Source organism: Carya illinoinensis, chromosome 11, assembly GCF_018687715.1.
Source record: "Carya illinoinensis cultivar Pawnee chromosome 11, C.illinoinensisPawnee_v1, whole genome shotgun sequence".
Classification (NCBI taxonomy): Eukaryota; Viridiplantae; Streptophyta; class Magnoliopsida; order Fagales; family Juglandaceae; genus Carya; species Carya illinoinensis.
The window spans coordinates 39,334,025-39,357,582 of record NC_056762.1 but is presented as its reverse complement, the minus strand read 5'-3'; the positions used below and the strand labels follow the sequence as shown (position 1 = coordinate 39,357,582).

At 37.8% G+C, this 23,558-nt stretch overlaps 1 protein-coding gene across 1 annotated transcript; it reads left to right on the top strand.

Annotated features, from left to right (window-relative positions):
• The first annotated feature begins 4,006 nt into the window (after positions 1–4,006).
• Positions 4,007–22,270, top strand: LOC122281039 (chaperone protein dnaJ 13). The gene is made up of 13 exons (XM_043092239.1): positions 4,007–4,304; positions 5,464–5,750; positions 6,111–6,308; positions 6,392–6,506; positions 6,915–7,001; positions 8,277–8,365; positions 17,326–17,410; positions 18,074–18,127; positions 18,383–18,463; positions 19,500–19,577; positions 20,505–20,744; positions 21,795–21,902; positions 21,989–22,270. The coding sequence occupies exons 1-13, from the start codon at positions 4,161–4,163 to the stop codon at positions 22,043–22,045; spliced, it is 1,623 nt and encodes a 540-aa protein (XP_042948173.1). The 5' UTR covers positions 4,007–4,160; the 3' UTR covers positions 22,046–22,270.
• Positions 22,271–23,558: the final 1,288 nt, after the last annotated feature.

Here is a 23,558-nt window from a genome sequence, read left to right as displayed (position 1 = left end):
TAAAATTTAAAAAAATTATATTATTTTTTATGTTTTGTTTAGAAGTTTGAAAAAATTGTAATTATTAGATTAAAATTTTAAATATTTAAAATTGAAATGTATTTTATGTTTACGTAATAATATTTCAAAAATAAGTTACGAGGAGTTTTGAGATCATTTCCCTGGCCTTAACTTATCAAATTAGACTAAGCACTTCTCACACAAACTGTACATTGTTTGGTAAATAAGGTAAGCAAAAGGATAAACATATGATACTTCTCACAATAATTATATTTTAAATGATAGATATTTTATAAAAATATATTTATTTTAAACAATATATATGAAATATGTTGCGAAAAAGTATGATTCCGTATCATTATTCCCGAGGCAAATCTCACACTAGCAAAGAACAAGATCGGATCACCATCTGGATGGCCATGCCGGCTTGAGCTGTTGTTACTTCGGTTGTTTTGTTCTCTTTGCGTATGCATTCAGGCTGGTTGGTTACTCTCTTGACCTTGCGGCACCTCCGACAAATAAACCCAAATCAAAACCCCCAAAACCTTTAAAACTTCATTCCAGTCTCCCTTAGGCTAGCTACCAACCATGGTGTTGCATTTGGTGCCATTAGCCAAGCTCAATCTCCTGTCCGCCTCCCAGAATCCGTGCCCCTCCGTAACCAGCTTGTTATGGCCTTTTCTGCTCAGACTGTCCTTCGGTTTGAAACTGGTTCTTGGAACTTACCCAGAAGTCGTCTATGCAGCCAGGCTCTTCTTTTTCCGACTGGGTCGGATTGCCTTGCATGCTGAACCGGCCTTGGCCAACAACTCTAGACTGGAACGAGCTCTGCGGTTGGTCATGTCCCAGAGGGTGACCTATGCTACCCGATCACAGACTCCGCAATCAGATGCGGATGACTTCCACACCCTCTCCATGATCGCACTTTGAGTTTGGTCGAGTTCTCCAGGTCCGGTGTGGATTTCTTCAACAACCACGAATTTCTGTGCTGCTTTATCTCCTTCTTTCTTATGTTTGTATTTGTAATTTTCTGGGTGGTGATTTGGTTACAGTACTGGAGCTTGTAGTGCTTCAATTCAACAAGACCGAGCAGACCAGCCTTCGTTCTACTAGGTTTCTTCTGGTTTTTTCTGGTGTTCTTGATTCTCTTCTTCCCTTTTGGTCGGCCGGTACTGTTGTTGATCTTATTTCTTGGTAAGGTCGTGTCAAACTTTTTATTTCATGGAAATTACACATTGAGCTATCCTAAGAAAATACAAATCTGCAAAGAAAATATGTTTTTTCCCACCGTAGCTTCACACTAGTTTTCATAAATTTCTCAGTAGAAGTATTAAATTTACAAAATATATTGTAAAAATAACCTCACAATTTGATCGTGATTTAATACTTTATTTTAGTTTGTAAATATTTTTAATTATATCATAAATTTGGTGTATCCTTTTAAATTGTTAAGTTATGACTTTAGTTTTGTAAAATTTGATCATTCTCCCTCCAAGATCTTAGTGGTAAAAGTCTTAGGTTGTATTTGGGTAATGAGATACTCTCGACACTTTTCATTATTATTTATTATTTTATTATTATTTTTCATCTATTTTTTAATATTATTCACAATTCTTTTCAATTAAAACTTTGATAACATGTTTTCTCATTATTGAATGCAGACAATCTCTAAAATTTATTATTAATTATCGAGTCTGTGCCCACCTAAAATTAGTCGAGATGTTGATATCTAACCTAATTTAGATAAAATTTAAAAAAAAAAAAAAAAGTCTGACTATTCTCGTTATAAAATTTCAAGAACATTATTCACTTCATATTTTCCGAGAGCGTCAAGTCATTTCCAGCTATAATGGCGCGCTAAATAGGAGATACCGACAAGCAAACCAAACAGTCAAACAGAAATATCTATACAAACCAAATAAAGAAACAAAAGAAAAAAACCACAAATACTCGGTACTTTTGACACTGGTTATTTAATTATTCTGACAACTTGTTTTTTAAATGGCTTAGAGAATATTTTTGTTTAATTTCGTTAAAACATTATTCTTCTTAGTCCCAATAATAAATGAGATTTTTGGAATGACAGCAGTACCTCTTTATGAGCCGACAGGTGGTGGGACGAGATGGAGGTCGGAGGACCACATCATCAAAGCTAACACACATTCAACCATTCATTTCTGAAAAATTGCAATCACACCTCCCACTTACCAGCTACCAATCAAAGGGCCGGGTCATACCCGTGACATCAACCACCCGACGTAACAAACTCTCAGGGATTTGCTCAAATGATAAAGTTATTGAATTTGGAGGTATATTCTTTTAGATTTAAAATTTAAATCTCTTTTAAGTGTAAATAACTTTTAGAAATTATCAGATTGCAGAATTTTTTATATAAATTATCTAAAATGTATTTATGAACAACTCTTTATCGAGAACTTGAACATTCTGAATTTAGTTGGAATGTTGTTACCGGCCAAAAAAAAAAAAAAACCCTCCAGATTGTTTTCCTATCATTCAATTGTGTACGTGAGCTTAACCTAGGTTTTATTTATTTATTTATTTATTACCTTAGAAAGTAGAACATTTATAGATAAATTAACGAAAATAAGATACAAATTTGATAAGATGGGAGCCCTCTACAATCTTTCTAAAACCAACACACATTACAAAACAAAAAGAAAAAAACAAATGGGTGATCGGAACCAAAAAAATGGCTCCCACCCAATTCCCACAAGAAGAAAACCGTTCGGTGACGGTCTTTACATAGTCTAATGAACAAATTATAAAACTACGGTCAGAAGCCATAGTATATAGGGTTGTGCTGCACCGTGTTGGTTTGAACTGACTGGAAGGAACTATCACATCCACTTTCACTCGATATTTAGTTGGGAAAAGCAGAAACATAGTGTAGCATCAAAAAACTATGTTGAATCTCTAGTGAGTTGACGTTACTGGCGATAGCAGCACGTGTAGGCCACATGCCGCATTTGGATAGAGGAGACTAATCGAATCTGAAAGATCTGATGCCACAAACCTTAAAACTACCACACGTGGTGGTAGAAAGCCCACCGAGACGTGGTGGCGCGTGAGAATCATGCGCAGCGTAAGCTATGTTTGAGACAAATACATCGCTTGAATGGGTAGATATCTTTTGCCAGCTTGACGATCAGCACCTGTAGAAGCTGAAGAGGGGGCGCGTATTTGTCCTAGGTTGCTGAAAAGTAGTAGATCAATAAAGTTAAACGGAACGACTGGAAATAAACTAAAAGAAGAGAAAAAAAATAAAGAAAAACGAAAATAAAGATCGTGGCCGAGGATGGGATTCGAGACACTAGTTAACTTGCAGGTAGCTCATGATGTAACATTTGAAAATGATAATAATAATTTTTCGTCCATAGCTGGACATGATTTTTGTCAAAATAAAATGAGTTTCATAAAGAAAGTTGGTTTGTGATGGTGGGAGAGGACTCGAAGTTCACTTGGGTCCAATGAATTATTTTATAGTACTGCTTCGTGCGTATGTGGCTACCAGAAAGACAAGACACCTGTGAAGAAAATGTGCAACTGTGTGCACCGATATGGACCGTAGCTGAAGCGGTTTTCTATCAAGATCTTTGAACGAATTGTACATGATAAATTTGATATGATATGTTAAATTGTAAAATTATTTTTATTTTAAAATAAATCTAATATATTATATATAAATTTAAAAATAAATATTTATTATAATTTGATTAGAAAAAATTATTTTTATTTATAAATACGGGAAGAAAATGCAAGTAAACTTGGATTGAATCAATTCAGGATGAGGCCTGGGCCTGAACTCATGTATATGGGCTTAGATAAAGCCCATCACTGAAACCCAATAATGCACTCGGAAATGGTGCACGTCATAATTCGTTCCACAACGGCCCAAGCCCACGTTCCCTTTCGGCTTGTTTTGTTCGTTTGTCTCGCGTAAACGACAAGACATTATCTTAATAAAGGAGAAAACGGCCAGTACCCGGGCAGTCAATAATTATACGACAAGAGTTCCTCTTCTCCGCAGGTGACTTCCAAGAACCCCGATAAAACCCCCAAAAGCCCCCCATTTCCCTGTTTGGCAAAACCTTCTGCGAAACTCTGGAACGTAGGAGTTCAAGTGAGAGATACGGAGAGGCATGAAGGAAGAAGACGCGGGCCCACCCAATAGGGAACTGTACGCACTACTTCACTTGTCACCGGAAGCCTCCGACGAAGAAATCCGGAAGGCTTATCGCCAATGGGCTCAAATCTATCACCCTGACAAGTACCAAGCCCCCCATGTGTGTTTCGCGCCATTTCTTGCCCCCTTTTATTTTCTCGCGTGAACTAATTGTCCTGGACTAATTAATCCCTCCGTTTCTCCTTTTTTCCTTTTAAGTTGTAAAACCCTGAAAAGCTTGAAACGAATATTTGCTTTAGTGGGCCGGCAACTAAGATTCTGGATTTTGGAGTCATTTTGATTGTATTGTTTTCTTTATAAGTATTTTGATTGCATTGTTATGGAACAAATTTGTTGTGATTTTAGTGGTTCAAATGAACTGTTGGGCCTAATGGTTGATATAGTATGCATTCTTTCGGTGAAAGTTTGTGTTTGTGCTTAAGATGAATGGGGTTACGCTTGAAGTGTACAATTTATAAAACTTAATCGTTATTGTCTAGTTCAAGACATTATTGGTGTTCATTGTTCTAGGTTGGGGGAATGTGTTTGTGGCTAAGTGAATGGGGTTAAGTATACAATTTATAAAACTTTTATTGTGTTGTTCAAGACATTATTGGTGTTCGTTGTTCAAGGTTGGGGGAATTGGCTGAAACTGTTGAATTTTGTGCTCATTAGTTTTGAAATGATGCTAAGAAGTATAGTTAGGTGGATTTTATTGAATCTATAGAAGCCGCCAGATAGGCAGCAATCCATTGATGTTATTTTCTTGATGACTTCAACCTGGCTAGAATATGTTTCAATTAGAAATCTGATTTTACATCTGATGCCGGCTAGAGTATGTTTTCAATGATTTAATTATGAACTTACCTTGTGCTCAAGGTCAATTTTGGAGGACTGTATTTGTACAATATCAGGTTGATATTGGTGCGCAGTTTTTTTGTATGTCAAAAATATCATTTATCCATACAAAAAGCTAGAGTTTTTGAGGCATGAAATGATCCTGCAGTGTGCTCATTTTTACAAACGAGATGATTGTTATGGAATGGAGAGATCACCTATTGTTTTCCCATTATTTAGAGTTCATGTCTTATGTCACTTTATCTTCACTAGCTAGTTTTGACAGGGGCAATCACCTTTTGCAATGAAGTGGTGGTTGGGGATACAGAGGGGGGGAGTTTGTGTGTCGTTAGAGTTTGTGGTTTTGTTTGATCATAGTTCAAGATTTTTGACTTCCTGAAAGCGGCCAATTGACAAAGTTTTAATTCGACACTTGCTTTCAGATGAAAGATATTGCTACAGAGAACTTCCAACGGATATGTGAAGCATATGAAATTTTATCAGATGTAACTAAAAGACAAATATATGATATCTATGGTATGGAAGGCCTGACTTCTGGTTTGGAGCTTGGTACAAAGCTGAATAAGGTAGAAGAGCTAAAGGAAGAACTTGAAAGGTTACGGCGAAGAAAAGAAGAAGAAAAGATTTTTGCACACTTCCGCCCTTCTGGGACAATTCTAGCGAAAATCTCTTTGCCACACCTTCTACATGGTGATCGTATCATGCAAGGGTAAGTTCATTCTAAGAAGTTCAATGCTCCCTATGACCCTTATTTTTTTCACGAGCTTGAAATTTGTGCTACTATCGATCATGACCATTCAGGCTTCTCTCTCTCTCTCTCTCTCTCTCTCTCTCTCTCTCTCTCTCACACACACACACACACACACAAAGAAGTTTTGTTTTTATTCCGTCGGAAAAATTCCTCCCATAACGATTATCTCTTGAGGCTTGTGACTTCATTAGCTATAGTAAATCATGTTTGTTCTTGATATCTAAAAGCATTTAATCTTATGCATGTTAACTGTTAAGCTTTTCAGAAAGTTTCACTGTTTCGATTTTGGGCTTTTTTCATTATATGCCTAAATGTCAGAATGGCTATGGCAAGTGAAGTGGAGTCTCAGCTATCAAAACGCAATGCCATATCAATTGGTGGAAATTTGGCAGTCAATGGGAATTCTGGAAGTGGAGTTGCTACTGGTGTGTTCAGGCATCAGATATCTCCAGTTTCTTCTGTTCAATTTATGGCTTCAGCTGGTTTACGGTCACTAATTGGGGTGGAAACATCTCGGTAGGGCGTGTGCTTATGTATGCCATTTGAATTTTTCAGCAGCTTTAATGGTCTTACCACCTTTTTATTGTTTCTTTGTTCAGTCAGCTGTCTTTGCACTCAACTGCAACAATGGGCATTGTAATGTCTTTGAAAGATGGTTCATTGAATCTTTCCAATGCCTGGACCCGCCAACTGTCTGAAACTGCAACTGGAAATGTATGCTTCCTTTTTGTCTCAAATTCGCTTATTCCCTTTTGCCACCTTAACATACTATATGACTAATATGGATTACCATTTTGAAGAGATCATATCATGTTGGTTAGGTTATATACATTTTTTTGCACTCTGTATTATCAATTATGTGGGAATTCTTGAATTTTCTTGTAAGAAGGCATATTTTTTATAGGGAAAACAGGTTAATGAAAAGTAAGTTATCCAGCAAAAGCTTACTGCTAAAAAAAAGTTATCCAGCAAAATCTTGGCAATGCTATGTAAATCTGTGATTGACAGAGGCAATTCTTGCAGGCTGGAAAAGTTAATGTTTGATTCTTGCTTTTCTATTTACTTGGTTGTGGCGGCTAACATCTTTTGAATGTATTTTTTCTTTAACTTTCTCTTTCACAGATACAGCTTGCTTTAGGTCCAGAGTCATCTATTGAAGTTGGATGGAAGATGAAAGATGTGAAAAGGTCGGCGGCCGGTGGACTGAAGGTACATCTCTGTTTCTTGTTGTTTGATCATGTTAATATTTTCTTCCCAGGAAATCTCACAATATTTCCGGAAGAAGACTATACTTTGAAGACAAAAAAATGTTATATTAACAGTTTCTGTAACTGTAGAAATTCCATGTACAAGTTTAGAGGAGATGTACAAGCTCCATCATTTTAATTTTCCTTTGTCCATTTATTAAGTGTCCCTATTGTTCTACTGATAAAAAAAAAATAAGCGTCTCTATTGTTGTAAAATAGAGACTGCTCAATCCTTTTTCACCCTTTTTGTTTCAAGTACTTTATCTTTTGAGTTTAATGGACAATGTGTTTGTTGACATATGATTCATGGCTAGGCTGAGCTATTCTTAACCCATTTCACTGCCATTTATATTCTGAAACTAGGAATTATTCATAGTTGGGTGGCAAGCTTGCAAATTTTGTCACTTAATAGTTGTGCTGCTATTTAGACTCCCCATGACTTCAGCTGTGCTCCAATTATTCCCCTCAGAGTACTTGTGGACTCTTGAAAAATGAGAACTTTTATGTTCTACATCCAGAGAAGACAAAATACTACGTGGATGGTGCTAATGATTTTTCATTCTCTATATGCGGTGGAGGAGAGGGTGCGATGTATATGTAATGCAACAATAAGCAAGAAAGTTTTTGGTAGAAATCATAGATAGTCATATATAGTCATAGTGTTTGTGACGAGCAATATAGTGGCCATTCATGTGACTGAAGGTGAGTGAAGCAAGTAGCTTGTATGTGGAACTTTGTGACTGAATTTAAGAGGGGTGATCAGGATTACGAGAAAATGATAGCTGGTAGAGATGGAGGTTATGACAATAGTAGCTGTGATTAATTACCCTTTGAAGGAACATGCGCTATTATTTATATTTAATATATGAACTTATTCAGAATTATAATCAGTTAACGTTATATGAGACTTGATGATATTTCCTTTTGAGCATGGAGTATAGTCAGGAGGGACCCCACTGCCAATATCTTCTCTATGTAGACATGGACAAAAGAATCAATTTAAAAATTGTCAACTTGTTGGCCTTAAATGTATGACACGACTGGACCCTTACACATGGATAGGTGAGGGAGTGAATGGTCTATGTCATACGAATATAATAATATGATTTGTAACTATACATGCTCAATACGGTCCCCTCACTTCTTTCTTTAGTTTCTCGTTCCTTCTCTTTTGTTCAAATATCTGTGGTAATTATATCCAAACTGTCCAAATTTCTGCTGGTTTCATCTGCTACAGTTTGGTACAAGTTCATTTGAGGCATCAGCTCATTATAGCCATTGGTTTTCCTCAAAGTCCCATGGCCGTATTTCGGGAAAAGTTGGAAGGTATTTGCGTAAAATCTGTCTCGTTACTGATAATGTTAAAGTAGTGCTTGCTGTTTTATTGATAAAGAATTCTCTTCTCAAATTTCTTTTGTCTTTCATTATTTAATTTTTTCCACTTTAAATATATATATACAGGCTCAATTCAGTGTGAGTTCCTGTGAAGCTGACAATTTTTAGCAGAATATACTATTTAGTAAATATTCTTTGGGGTTTACCATACACTTCAAATGCTTTTATGACAGCCATTAATTGTAGTTATTTGTTGACATGCTAAATGTTTTTTTTTTTGATAAGTAAAATAATTTTATTAATCAAAGAATAGGCAAAACTTTATATAATGTATAGTTTGCCCTAGCTAAGTAGGGGCAATGGAGATAAGGAAATTACGAAAATCTAGGCCATTAAAATCAACAGCAATGGCCCAAGTACAAAGAGTTCTAGTAAAGAAAGCTCTCAAATCCTCCATCGTTCTCTCTTTGTCCTCGAACATCCGATCATTGCACTCCTGCCACAAACACCACATGATGCATATAGGGATCATCTCCCACACATCTTTAATCTGCTAGATACCTCTCAAGTTTGTCCAGCTGGCCAAAACCGCCACCATTGTCTTAGGCATAATCCAAGCCAAGTCTACTCTTCCAAGAACCTCATTTCATAACCCTTGCGCTGTCTCACAGTGAAGTAGGAGATGGTCCATAGATTCACCCCCCTTCCTACACATACAATACCAATCTATAATGATTACTCTATGTTTCCTCAAATTATCGATTGTGAGGATCTTACCCAAGGAGGCAATCCACGCAAAAAACACTACTTTGGGTGGTGCCTTATGTCTCCAAAGCTTCTCCATGGAAACTAAATATGAGGCTCTTGAGTGAGGATCTTATAAAAAGAACGAACTGAGAAGGAACCTTTACTTGCAAGTATCCACCACAACCTATCATGTGAGCTACTCGTTTTGTGGAATACAAAAGGCTGAAAAAGTCTTCAAAGCTGCTCATTTCCCAATCTTGTGCAACCCTACTGAAATTGATGTTTCACTGGATTTGCTCCCCCGATCGCACCATGACTTCTGCCACTGAAGCATCTTTGTCACTTGCTAACCGAAATAGTGTAGGAAATGAATCCTTTAGAGCCCCGTTGCCACACCACGTATCAAACTAGAATTTAATTCTAGCTCCCTCTCCTAAACAAAATCTAGTGTGACGAATGAAGACCTCTCATCCTCTTCTTATGTGTTTCCACAACCCCACTTCATGCGCCCCTCTCACTTCTTTTGTACACCAACCCTCCCATAAACTCCCATATTTGCTCTCAATAACCACCTTCCATAGAGCTTCAGATTCCTTATTATATTTCCACAACCATTTGTCAAGTAACACCTGATTAAAAAATCTCATATTCCTAATGCCCAAGCCACCATTCAAGAGAGGGCTACGTACCTTCTCCCACTTGACGAGGTGAAATTTGAATTCCTCCCACTCCACCCCAAAAGAAGTCCAGTTGAAGTTTCTCAAGACAAAGTACTTGCTAGTATGGGAAAAAGGGACATGAAATAAGTCGGTAGATTAGATAATGTACTCTTGATCAGGGTAATCCTCCACCTTTTGACAGGTACATTCTCTTCCATCCTGCTAGTCGCCACTCTACTTTCTTAATCATTGTGTCCCATAATGAAACCGCTCGCGAGGCGGCTCCCAACGGAAGTCCAAGGTAAGTCATAAGTAGTGAGGCAATCTTGCATACCAAAATACTAGTCAATTGTCTAATACCCTATACCCCTCCAATAGGCACCATCTCTTATGTGTCTAAGTTTACTTTCAACCCGGATGCTACCTATCAAAAAAAAAAAACTTTCAACCCGGATGCTGCTTTGAAGCAAAGGAGCAAGGCCTTCAGTACTCGAACCTAGTTATGATCTGCCTCACAAAATAAAAGAGTGTCATTTGCAAATAACAAGTGAGAAATGTTAATAAGTCTCCTATTCGGGGATCCTATCGAGAAACCAATCACAAAGTCATTTGCAACCAGGGTCGAGATCTTTCTGCTCAATGCCTCCATCACAATAACAGAAAGTAATCGGGACAATGGATCTCTGTCTTAAACCTCGTGTGCTATTAAAGAAACCAGTTGGGCTTCTGTTTATCAAAACTGAAAATTTCACTGTTGTTATGCACCACTGAATCTACGATCGCCATCTCTCCCCAAAGCTGCGTCTCCCCATAAGGTCAAGAAAGAAGTCCCAATTAACATGGTCATACTCCTTCTCCATGTCTAACTTGCAAATAATCCCTGTGGCTCCAACTTTCAATCTACTATCTATGCATTCATTTACGATAAAAACTACATCTAAAATCTGTCTATCCTATACGAATGCATTTTGGGGTTTTGAAATTAACTTTCCCACTACCTCGCTCAATCAGTTTGCTAGCACCTTGGAAATAATTTTGTATATCCCATTTACTAAGCTAATGGTCCGAAATTCCTTAATCACCGAAGCCCCCACTTTTTTCGATATCAGTGCAAGAAAGGTGGCATTAAGGCTTTTCTCAAACTTTCACACCGAGTAAAACTTTTTATTTTTATTTTTGATAAGTAAGAGAAAAAATATTATTGATCTGAAAGAAATAGGCATAGCCCGCGTACACAGGAAGTATACATAGCACACCTTAATACATTCTAAGAGCGATAAATTAAAGAGAGGAAATCATGAACATTGTCCCCATTTAGTACAAGAGCAGAAAACCAAAGCATTAAAGTGTGTAGAAAAAAGTTCTTTAGCTCCACCCTAATGCACTCCTTGTCCTCAAAGTAGCATGCATTCATTTCCAACCAAATACACCACATGATGCACAACGGGATCATCTTCCAAAGAACTGATACTTGATGACAACCTTGTATCTTCCACCAGCAACCCAACAAATCCACCGCCCTCGCAGGCATAACCCAAGCCACTTCAACCCTGTGAAAGATTTCATCCCACAACTCCCTTGTTACCTCACAATGCAATAAGAGGTGGTTCACAGATTCTCCATTTTTTTTAACATAAATAACACCAATACATAACTACACAACCCCTCTTCCTCAAATTGTCCGTGGTCAAGATCTTCCCAAGAGCGATGTTCCATACAAAGAAGGCAACTTTGGAAGGCACACATGTCCTCCAAATGTTTTTCCAGGGGAACTTAGGATGATCTTGTGTTGTCAAAATTTGATAGTACCCCCTAACAGTACATTTCTTGTGGTTATTAGACCTCCACTTTAATTGATCATGCTGTATCACAAAAGGCCCCATGGAGTATAAGAGGCTGAAAATCTGCAACAATAGGTACTTCCCAATCATGGAAGCCCTATTAAAAAGGATATTCCACTTATGAGAATCATGAGAGAGTAGTTGCATATCTGCTACTGAAGCCTCCCTATTAGTAACAATACGATAGAGAACCAGAAAGACTCTTTCCAAGGCATGCTCTCCACACCACACATTCCGCCAAAAACTGATTCGGTTTCCCTCTCCTACTACAAAAAGAATGTGTTTTTCAAAGCAAGACCACTCCCTCCTCATAAACTTCCATAATCCCACTCCATGCCCCCTTCTCACTTCATTGGAGCACCAACCACCCCAAGCAGCTCCATGTCTAGCATCGATAACTTCCTTCCACAATGAACCCCCCCTCCAAATGATATCTCCATAGCCATTTGCCCAGTAAAGCTTTATTAAAAGTTCTCAAGTCACACACTCCCAACCCCCCATGAGCCACTAGATCACAAACTGTCTTCCATCTAACCAGGTGGAATTTCTTCTCCTCCCCCAAACCTTCCCATAGAAACGCCTTAAAGAGTTTTTCAATCCTGTTCCCCACCCTTACCGGCAAAGGAAACAAAGATAAAAAATACGTGAGTAGGTGAGTAAGAGTGCTCTTAATAAGCGTGAGGCAGCCCCCTTTTGATAAATACACCTGTTTCCAACTAACCAATCTTTTTTTTATCTTCTCCACCACCCCTTCCTAAATAGCTCTAGCCTTAAAAGTTGCTCCCAATGGGAGACCCAGATACTTCAAAGGCAAGGAAGACACCTTACAATCCAGTAGACTTGCTAAATTGAGTATGTTGGAAACCACACCCACCGGTACCAACTCGGACTTGTCAAGATTCACCTTAAGCCTCGACACTGCTTCAAAGCAAAGTAACAATGTATGTAAAGTTTGGATCTGGCTAGTATCTGCTTCACAAAATAATAGAGTATCGTATGCAAATAAAAGGTGTGAAAGGATAATTGAGCCACCAGAACCATGACCCACTTGAAAACCAGATATGAGCCCTCCACTCACCGCAGCCTATACCATCCGGCTAAGGGCCTCCATAACTATAACAAACAGGAGAGGAGATAGAGGATCTCCTTGCTGCAAACCCCGAGAACTATCATAAAAACCAGCAGGTGTACCATTAACTAGAACTGAATACCGGGTGGTAGAAATACAATGACGCATCCAAGCAATCCATCTATCACCAAAACAGCACCTCCTAAGTAGATATAGGAGGAATTCCCAGTTCACATGATCATATGGCTTTTCCATGTCGAGCTTGCACAGAATCCCTGATCTTCCCTCTCTCAATCTATGATCCAAACACTCGTTTGCAATAAGTACCAAATCAAGAATTTTCCTCCCACGAATAAATGCATTCTGAGTCTTAGAAATAATAAGATCCAAAACAAGGCTTAACCGGTTGGCTAGCACCTTCGAAATAATTTTGTAGATACCACTAACCAAGCTTATCGGGCGCAAATCCTCTATGATCTAAGTCCCGTGTTTCTTGGGAATGAGAGTAATAAACGTTGCATTAAGAGATTTTTCAAACTTTTGAAAAGTGTGAAATTCCTTAAAGACTTGCATAACATCCTTTTTTACAATGTCCCAACAAGTATAAAAGAAGCCATAGAAAAACCGTCCGGTCCTGGCGCTTTATCCTTGGCCATACCAAAGATGACCTTGTAAATCTCTTCTTCCTCAAAAGGTCTCTCTAAGACACGCATTCTGAGAATCAATAGCTTCAAAAGATAAGCCATCCAACTTTGGCCTCCAATTAGCCTGTTCTGTGAGAAGAGACTCATAATAATCCACAATGTGGTTTTCTAACTCAGGAGGAGAGGATAGCAATTGGGAACCTGAATGTAGAACCTCAATAGCATTACTGCGCCGATGTGAATTGGCCACTTTATGAAAGAACTTTGTACACTTATCTCCTTCTTTCAGCCAAAGGGCCCTGGATTTTTTACGCCAAGAAATCTCCTCCGACAACAAGACTCTCTCCAAATTTGCCATAGCCATGCCCTTCCTCACACGCACCTCCTCCAAAGTATCTCCCAATAATTCTCTTCCATCTAACTCTTGCAATTCCTCCAACAGGTTATTCTTCTGGTTGTCAATGTGGCCATAAACTTCCAAGTTCCACTTCTCTAGGTCTAATTTCAAAGCTTTCAACTTACCTGTAAGAATAAAACTTGGAGTACCAATGAACTGATATGATGACCACCAAGCTTGCACCATCTCTACAAAACCCTCCGCAGCAAGCCACATGTTCTCAAACTTGAAGTACCGGCGTCCACTGTGAAAGCCCCCACAATCCAATAATATAGGAAAATGATTTGAACTGACTCGAGCTAATCGTTTCTGGCATACCTTTGGAAAGTGGGCTTCCCAAGAGGGGGATACCAAAAATCTATCCAGTTTTGACCAAACCCATCCGTTTGACCACGTAAACTCTCCTCCAACCAGTGGGAGATCCACGAGATCCAAATAAAAAATGAACTCTGAGAACTCCTCCATAGCCCCAAAATTCCGGTAATGTCCAGATCGCTCACTAGGAAAACGAGTAATGTTGAAATCACCACCCATACACCACGGCACCTCCCAAAAAGAAAATAGTCCCGCCAACTCCTCCCATAGCCTCCCTATCTCTATCCACATTAGGGCCATAAATGCCCACAAATCCCCATTCCCACATGTCAACGACATTTTTAAATAAAGACGCTACCATGTATTCCCCAATACATTCCTCACTCGCCTCTACTACTCTTTTGTCCCACATCAACAACACCACCTGAGGCACCCAGAGAGGCCAAGTATGTCCAGCCCACGTATAGACATCCCTATAAACTCCGCACAATTTTCCTGTCAATGTACCTCAACTTTGTTTCTTGTAAACACATCACATCACCCTTCTACATCCGCAACAATGATTTGATACGAAGGCGCTTATTGCAATCATTAAGCCCCCCGCACATTCCATGTAATGAATTTAGGCTACATGTAAACGACTATTGCCCCCTCCCTTTCGATCTATCCCTTCCACCGCTCCCTTCCTTCACATCATACTTTATAGAACAAGTTAGCCTTTTAAGTTCCCTATCCCGCTTTGTGGCTGACTTGGAATGGCTATCTTCGATTGCCACTAGGAGAGCCCTGAACTGTTCTGTGTAGCCTCCAATAGAGATCCCAACAATGGCTTGTATTTCCTCCACCTTCTTGAACACCCAAGAAGAGGAATCACTTCCATAAACAGGACTGGGGGGAAGAGTACATAAAGGGGTTATCACAGTCCCATCCTCGTCGGAAAAGTCACTGTCTGTTAAAGCCAGTTGCATATTTAAGGTAGAAGCTGAGACTGAAAAACCAGATTTAACTCTAGGTGCCAGCAAATTTTCAGATACCCTACTGCCATCCCTCAAACTTTTCCCCTCAACTCCACCTAGTTCACAGACTAAAAGCCCATCCCCCACACTTTTCCCCTCAAAACCACCTAGATCAATATTTACAGGCTCTATCGGCAACCCAGAGAGCAAAGGGCTCCCCTTTGACGCATCAGATGGCCTAGAGGGGATGACAATGCCTTCATCCACCTCTGGCGACATTTTCTGTGCTATCTCTGTCAACAGAGAACTCGCCGGTGACGAGTTGACCCTACCCAGACTCGGTGCTAAACCTGTGGGCTCTTCCGGCACTATGTACGACGTTCTAGAACTCGCCGTCAACGCTCTTCCCTTCGGAAACATCCCCTCACCCAACTCCGACGATGTCGAAGTGGTCCCGCACTGATCTGAGCCGCTAGAGCCACTCGGATCTAAACCAGTAACCTTCCCTGCCGCATCATCCTCCATCCCATAGCTCATCGGTGGCACCATCTCCTTCGCCGGTGACCCCTGACCCATCGCCAGTTGTGGACGCTGAGGCCCACCCGACGATGAAGGATCATCTGTGCACGAAGCGAAGGCTCGGAGACTCAGCTCCGCGTGGGTCTGTTGAGATTGGGCCTGTACGATAGGCTGGGCCTGTTCGATAGGCTGGGCTTGTTGCTCAGGCCACTTTTTCCCTTTAGGCCCATCCTCAACCAAGCCCTTCCCTTTATGAACTAACTCCTGGTGGGCCAGCCCACTACACGGGCCTTCTAAATGACCCAAAAAAGCATCACACCTCCCACCCTCCTCAACACATCGTTTTAATAAGGCCAGATTAGATTGTAGCGAGCTTACTTGCTTCTCCATCTCTGCGACTGCTTGTAGCAGCGTTTCCATTTTTTGCCTCGACATACCCCTGCCATCTTCTGCACAAAACTGATCTTTTCCCATAAGAGAAAGATCTCCTGCCATCTCTGCATTTTTTGGAGCTCGAGACAGTGCCTCCTTGTACGATAGGGGTAGGTAACCCTGCGACGGAGGAATCGATGGCCCTGCTTGTCTTCCTCTGTTTTTCCCCCCCAAACCAGAGGTTGTTGCCGATAGCTCCTGCAGTAATTCCCCAAAGTTCTTCCATCCTATCCCATTCCTCCCTTCTGGTATCACTATCAAGCCCCGACGCTTTGCTTGACCAAACTCTGATAAGAAGAAAAATCTCCCAAAATCATTTGTTGCTTCTGCATCACCAGAACCTGATGCCCATTTCTTTGTGTTCTGGCAAACTTTGAGGGCCCCCCATCAGTTATACCTTCCCTAACCATGGCAGCCAGCCACCCCAAAGATACTTGATCAAAAGAGGTAGTTGACTGCTCGACAACTACTCTCTGTGCATCTCCACCACCTCTCATTAACCTTCTTAAACTTGAAACACTTCTGTTCTATAATAACGTTCCTAATCAGCCCCATCACTAAAACAGCTAATTCTAACTCAGAAACACCAACTGGACTTGCAACTACAGAACACCAGCCATCGTTAAGATGACTCTATCACCTTCTGAACTTCAACTTGTTTTTTCTCAAGTCTACAGAGAGAAAAAAAACGTTCCTTTTTTTTTTTTTTTTAAGAGTTTAGAGTAAAACTCCTGGAACACCTTCATCAAATCATCTTTTAATACAACCCAAAATGTTTGAAAGAAACCCTTAGAAAAACCATCAGGACCCGGAGCCATGTCTTTTACCATTTTTCTCACTACATCATAAACCTCTGTCTCCTCGAAAGGCCTCTCCAACCGACAGACATCGTTGGGCCCAGTGGAGTCAAAACCAAGCCCTTCAAGTTTAGGTCGCCAACCCACCTGCTCAAAAAGTAATTGTTTAAAGAAGTCAACTACATGATTGTTTATCGCTTGCTCTTCCCAACACTCAACATCATCAATCTTCAGCATTTCAATGTTGTTGGATCTCTTGTGTGAATTAGCTACTCTATGAAAGAACTTAGTTCTTCGGTCTCCTTCAACCATAATGCTCTTGATTTTTGACGCCAAGAAGTTTGTTCTAATAAAATAATCCTTTCTAAATCTGCTTCCAGCACTAACTTTTGAGTTACTTCCTCCTGAGTTAAATATTTTCTGACACTGATTTGCCTCTTCATAATTTTTTAGGACTTTTTTGTATATACCTGTCTGTGGTTCACACTATATTTCAATTAATTGAGAAGGTGTTAGCAAATGGCTTCATTTATGCCTTGATGTAATAAGCTAGTGACTAGAGACAATTGTTGTAGCTCGACTCTTGAGGTTGAAGTTGGTGGTGGAAGGAAATTATCTAATTTCAGCACCGTCCGCATGTTGTATTCAATAGGAATTCAGGTAAATGCAGCTATCTGGGCAGAAAATGCATTGAGCAATTATTCATTGGTACCTATGTGTTTTTTTGCTTTTATGTTCTAAAAATGTGTGGTTTTAAGGAAGCCATGTGAACTATGCATGTGGTTGCTTGGATGTATAGAATAATTTCCAGAAATATCATGCAAGTAATATTGGATATTGGTCCATCATAATTTTTCTCAAGTGGATGCTTATTTGTATTTGTACAAAGAATATAATATCCTAGGCCATAAGTTTGATTCAAAACGTTGGTAGTGTCTTGGTTCATATTTCCATTTTTGGGGCTTTGAGGCTGACTAAGGAGTTTGATCACGGAGAACCAACTGTCCATTGTGGAATACCTACTAAATTTGGGGACTTTTTTTTTGTAAACCATGATGTTTCGGGCCAATGGTCTTCATTCCAAATGACTACTACTTTCCTCTTAAGAAGGTTCGAGGATTAGATAATAGGTTCAATATTGTATGGATAGTAACTTATAAAGAAATATTTGTATAAATAGTATTGTTTATTCATCGCACAAAAGAAAAGAACAGAAATCTTAATGCTCTAGGCCATTTTATTTGATTGCTGTTGGTGGGGTACGTGCTATTTGTAAGTCAAGTATGTTTGTCAGCTTAATGCTCTTTTTTCCTATGCTTGCAGGGTATATTTTGGAGATTTGAATTGCATCGTAGTGGCCAAAAGCTAATTATTCCCGTTAAGCATATCTTCACCCTCACTTATTTCCCTTCAAATGAACTTGCATATTTCTTCCTTTTTTGTTAGTGACTGAAGGTTTAATACATGATGTCACATGTGTTTTTATAGTTTTACCATCAAAAAGATATTTCTTCCCTTTTGGTCATACGATTTTTTGAACTGTACCGGATTCTAGAAATGAGATAGAATAGAACTAAATACTGTTAAAACCTCTTGGGTTCTAATCTTTGGTTGATGAACTATATCTTGCAGATTTTGATCTCGACACATTTGAATCCAATGTTTGCAACTGGAGCATTTATACTTCCGACATCCATTTACTTTTTGCTCAAGGTTATTGCATTTTGCAAACTCTATTGTTTTTCTTTTTCTTCATGTCAAATAAGTTAGACAGATTAATAGGAGTTTAACTGAAAGGATTGGCTTATTAATTATGCTTCAGGAAACCTGTGAAAGTTAATTTACACTCTTTTAAACTGGGCCCAGTTTTGAAAATTATAAGGTTTAACGGAAAGCGTTAGTTCAGAACTTGAATATGCTCAGTCCCTCAACATACAATTGAGAAAAATTATTTTTGTATAAAAAAAAAAAGAAGAGTAATTTTACCACTGCGTGCAGGTATTTCATGATAAAGAGACGATAGATTGTAAGTCCTGGATTCCTCATCTAGTTGAAAGGACTTATGGCTTATATAATTACATTGTTGAGTTACCTTTGATTGTCGGGTGTATGTTATAGTTTTTTTTATGGATAAGTGAGTGGCTTTGAGGGGAGAAGGGAAGAAGAGAGGGGGGAGGGGGGCCACTTGTGTTGACCCTCGGGTCATGTTATGGAACAGATACTATTAGATGCAAATATGTTTGCGCTAGAATCCTAGATATGCAATGTGATATATCAAATCTATATTTAGCCGACTGGAAAACCTTTTATTTATGTTGAATGATTATATATTTCTGATCCATGACCTGTAGGCATTAGTTTGCTTTGTCATTTGCAATTTTATTTTATTTTTTAAGTGAACTTTTTTATGTGCATATTGTGGCTGAACTTTTTTATTTTTGAAAACAAAACCTTGTCTAGCTACTATGCTATACAAGCAGTTTTCTATATTCAAAATTTACAGCATTTGGTTATCTATTAATATGGTTTACATGACTTATTGAAAGCTTAGTGATGGTCACTAGTTACAACTTATTTTAGATTTATTTGTGGAGTTCTAGAGAAACCAGTTATTGTTTTATTTGTTGTGAGTAATCATACCTAGAATTTGTGAATGGGTGGGAAGATGGAAGCTTTAAATGAATAAATTGTTTAACTAATCACATCTGTGTATTTTTGTGTTTATTCTGTGTCCTTTGCATGCTTGCAGAAACTCATTATAAAACCATATTACCGTAGAAGAGAGAAACAGAAGGCTTTAGAGAATATGGAAAAAACTTCATCAAAGGTATGGGTCACTTATGTCCCTAGTTTAGTCGTGGTTTATGAACTTGTGGCTACTCTACTATTGTGTGTCTGGATGATACAACTCTTTTCTATTAGTTTCCTTTTGAAAGTTCTCGTAAAAATAAAAATTTTATATATACATATATACACATGGTGCTAAAGTGGAGTCAACTATCAAATCGCCTCTCCTACTTCCTCAGAAACAACTCTCCTAACCACATGCATTCTTAACGATTGAACTGGAAAACTTTTCCCCGAAAGAACTAGACTCTACAGGGAATTGGTAGCTGCATTACCTTGGTCCATTATACCATTTCGTCACCCTATGTGCCAAAGCTAAAAAAAAGTTCATTCCCTCCCTTTCATGTGGTCAAAGATATGCCGAGCCATAGACACGAGGAAATTCCTCTCCCTTTTGAAGTCTTAAGATGCTATTAATATAGGATCATGGATAGATGGTGAAGGATCATTCTGTCACGTAACCATGGAATACATGGTGGATCATCGAAAAATACAGAAAGTACAAAATAAGTATTAGTGTTGCACAGATATTTATCAAAAAAAAAAAAAAAGTATTAGTGTTGCACAGATATAAGTGACACATAAATCCTTCTATGTGTCATCACATCTGTCTAGTTATAATGGTGCTGTTTTGATGCTGGGTGTAATGTGGAAAGTCTCCATAGCACTTGGTTAACAAGGCTTATGAAGGGCATAATAATAACAGAGAGGATTTTTGAATGAAAGCGTTCTTTGTTCTTAATTAAGTAGGTTTTTTAATGTCTGCTAATGTTAATCTTTTTGAGTTTGTAGTGTTTTTTCACATGTTTTCACATTTGATTATAGAGGGTGTATTTCCCTTCTTTTTCTCTTTACCCTTGTTCAAAAATGTTGATGGAGTACTTGTATTTTAATCCGTTATGTGTAGGTTCTAGAGGCAAGGGCAGCAGCAGAGAAAGCTCAGCAATTACTACAAAATGTGGCCAATAGGAAAAGAAATAGGCAACTTGAAACTAATGGATTGGTTATTACTCGAGCATCATATGGAAACCTTAGTGCTTTGGGTAGAAAAGATGAGTCAAGTGAAACACATGATGAATTGACATCACAAGTCCTGGATGTCACACTGCCTCTAAATTTCCTGGTTAATGATTCTGGACAACTCAAGGTATTTGTTTCTTCTGATTTGTAATTCAATACACAGATTAATTGGTCATGTTAGAAATACTTTAAAAAGTTAGTGCACGACTAACAAGCCAAATAAGCATTTTGCTATAATCCCTATCAATTACCACAGGTCACCATCAGCTCAGCAATTAAATCATATAATTGCCTTGCATAACTACAGTAAATGTATTTATGTTTCTGAATTGGGCTAAAATAAGGTAGTAATATTGATAAAAATTACTAGGTAACTATTAGTTACTAGTGCCTAGGAATTTGTTGACCCCTTGTCCCTCTCTCATTAGGCGTACTCAAAAGTATACTTTGTGTGTACTGTGATAATGTCTATGCATTTTCTTGATTATGAATAAAATTCATCTTGTAAAGAAAAACCTCTAATTTCTAACCTTGAAGATTAATCTTGTTCTTGAAGAGTAACTAAAGTATGAATTTTGATAGCTTCTTAAAAGCTTGGGAAAGTACAATCTTCATGAACTGAGCCTACTGAGGTATTTTACACTTTGCACGCCGAACTACCAAAATTGACACATTGCACTCTCAAGCTAGCAAAAAGTTATAATGTGTAACCATTCATATGGATATAGGTGACGCGGTGAAAATTGGATCAAAATCTCAATTTTTGGAAGTTAAAGGGCTCAATGTGTTAGTTTTGATGGTTGAGGGTGCAAAGTATAAAACACCTTATAGTTCGAGGGGGAAACTTGATCTTCCCCTAAAAGAGTGTCTGTAGGCTAATGATCAGGATTCCCTATAATCTAAAGACCCAAACACAATCTACAATTCGAAAAGAGATAGACATAGCATGTGGACCCTACTGTATTTAATGTTGGGTTTCACATTTTCCGTTGGTAGCATTTGATGCAGTGGGGTTTCCACATGCTATTTCTCTCTCTCCCAATTATAGACTACAACAAATTTTGATGGCCTAGCAATACAGCACGCAAGTCCATTTTAACCTGGTATGCATTTGACTCTACTCTAGAGATTCATAATTTTTGTATTTCTTGATTTGTCGCTATATCTGTTGGTGAAGCTTCATGAGGGTGTGAAGAAGTCGGGCATCATGGGCTTTTGTGACCCATGTCCCGGAGAACTTAAGAAGCTACATCTGGAGTATACTTACAGAGGGGAGAGATATGAGGTACTACCAATTTCTCTTTTGTTGTAACTAAGAAGATGTGGATGAAGAATAAGTTATGTATTGGCTAATTTTAATTTGTGAATCAGGTGGTGGTGGGTGACTATGAGGAGTTGCTAATACCACAGGAAGCACACAGGATCTAAATTATCTGTTATACTCAAAGCCTTGGTTACCTTTCGCAATTTTGCTTGCTTCACATGCCTGAGGTACCCCAACTAGATTGTGACCTTTTTTTCCATTAGTGATTTTGTTGTAATTTGTATCCAATAAGGGCGTTGAATAATAATTATGGAAAAAAAAAAATCATTGATCAAATCTTATTTCTCATGGTGAAATGAAAACATCTGTCTGTCAGTCTCTTCTTGAAATGGCTTTGTGCGTTTTCTGTTTGTACTTCAGGGAAGTTTTTTGCGCCTGTGATGCCTGTGGTGGAATCTTTTTTAGGTACGACCACGCACTGTGGGCGCAGACCCTCAAAATTACATTCCTTTCGAAATCCGATGAATCCATGTATATGTCATGAAGATTAAATATAGGGAAATAATGACATGAAATAAAATAAAATAAAATAAAATGACATTTATGTTAACAATTGTAAAAGATTACTTGACATCGAATTACTCCTTGTGAGTTTTTGTGCAAAACCAGAGCTAAATACGAAAGAAGAATAACAGCTACCTTTGCATGTACAGTATACACCATATTCAGTAAAGAACCCTTTAATCTTAGGAAGAACAGGATTAATCCTCTTCATGCTGCATTCATTATTCCGAGGCATTTTTCGGACTTGCTCGCCCTAGGATTTAGTTCTCTCTTTCTTTATCTTCGTTTTTCGTCTGATGACCGGTTCACAAAATAGGAGGACTTGACTCTTTAATCATCCTCATTCTCATTACAAGTGGCATTCATTCGCGGTTTTTTTAGTTTTTCGTTTTGGTGGAAAAGGAAGATTAAGGCCATGTTTGAAAACTAGGTGTTCTCATATATTTCTAAATTATTTCATTTTCAAACATCACTCAAATACAAAATATTTTTTAATTTTAAATCTTCAACTTTTTTATCCAATTATTATTCAAATACAAAATCTAATATAAATTTTTTAAATTTTCAAAAAAAAAAAAAAAAAAAATACAATTTTTTCAAATTTCAAAACAAAAATAATATTAGAAAATATATTTAAACAATTTTTTTAATTTTATAATATTTTTATTCAAAATTTTTTATCATTTCCAAATCTAATAAAATATATTAACTTAAAATAATTTCACTACTATTTACAAACTATTTTAAGTTTCCAAACAAGCCTTAATTTTTTAATATCATTTTTTTTAAAGAAATGAGAAAGTTAAAAGTATTATTAACTTAAAAAATTATTTGAATATAATTTTTATTTTAAAATTTGAAAAATGTTTGATATTTTTTTTGAAAAATCTATGTTGGTTTATGTTTAAATTATGATTAGATAAAAAGTTCAATATTTGAAATTAAAAAGTGTTATATTTAGATGATATTTGAGAATAAAATTATGATAAATTTTAAAAATATCTTGTAATCAAACGCCTTTTAGGTTTGGTAGCACAAAATTACCGTTTTATCATTACTATTTTTTTAAATTTTTATATAAAATATAATAAATAATACAACTTTTTCAAATCC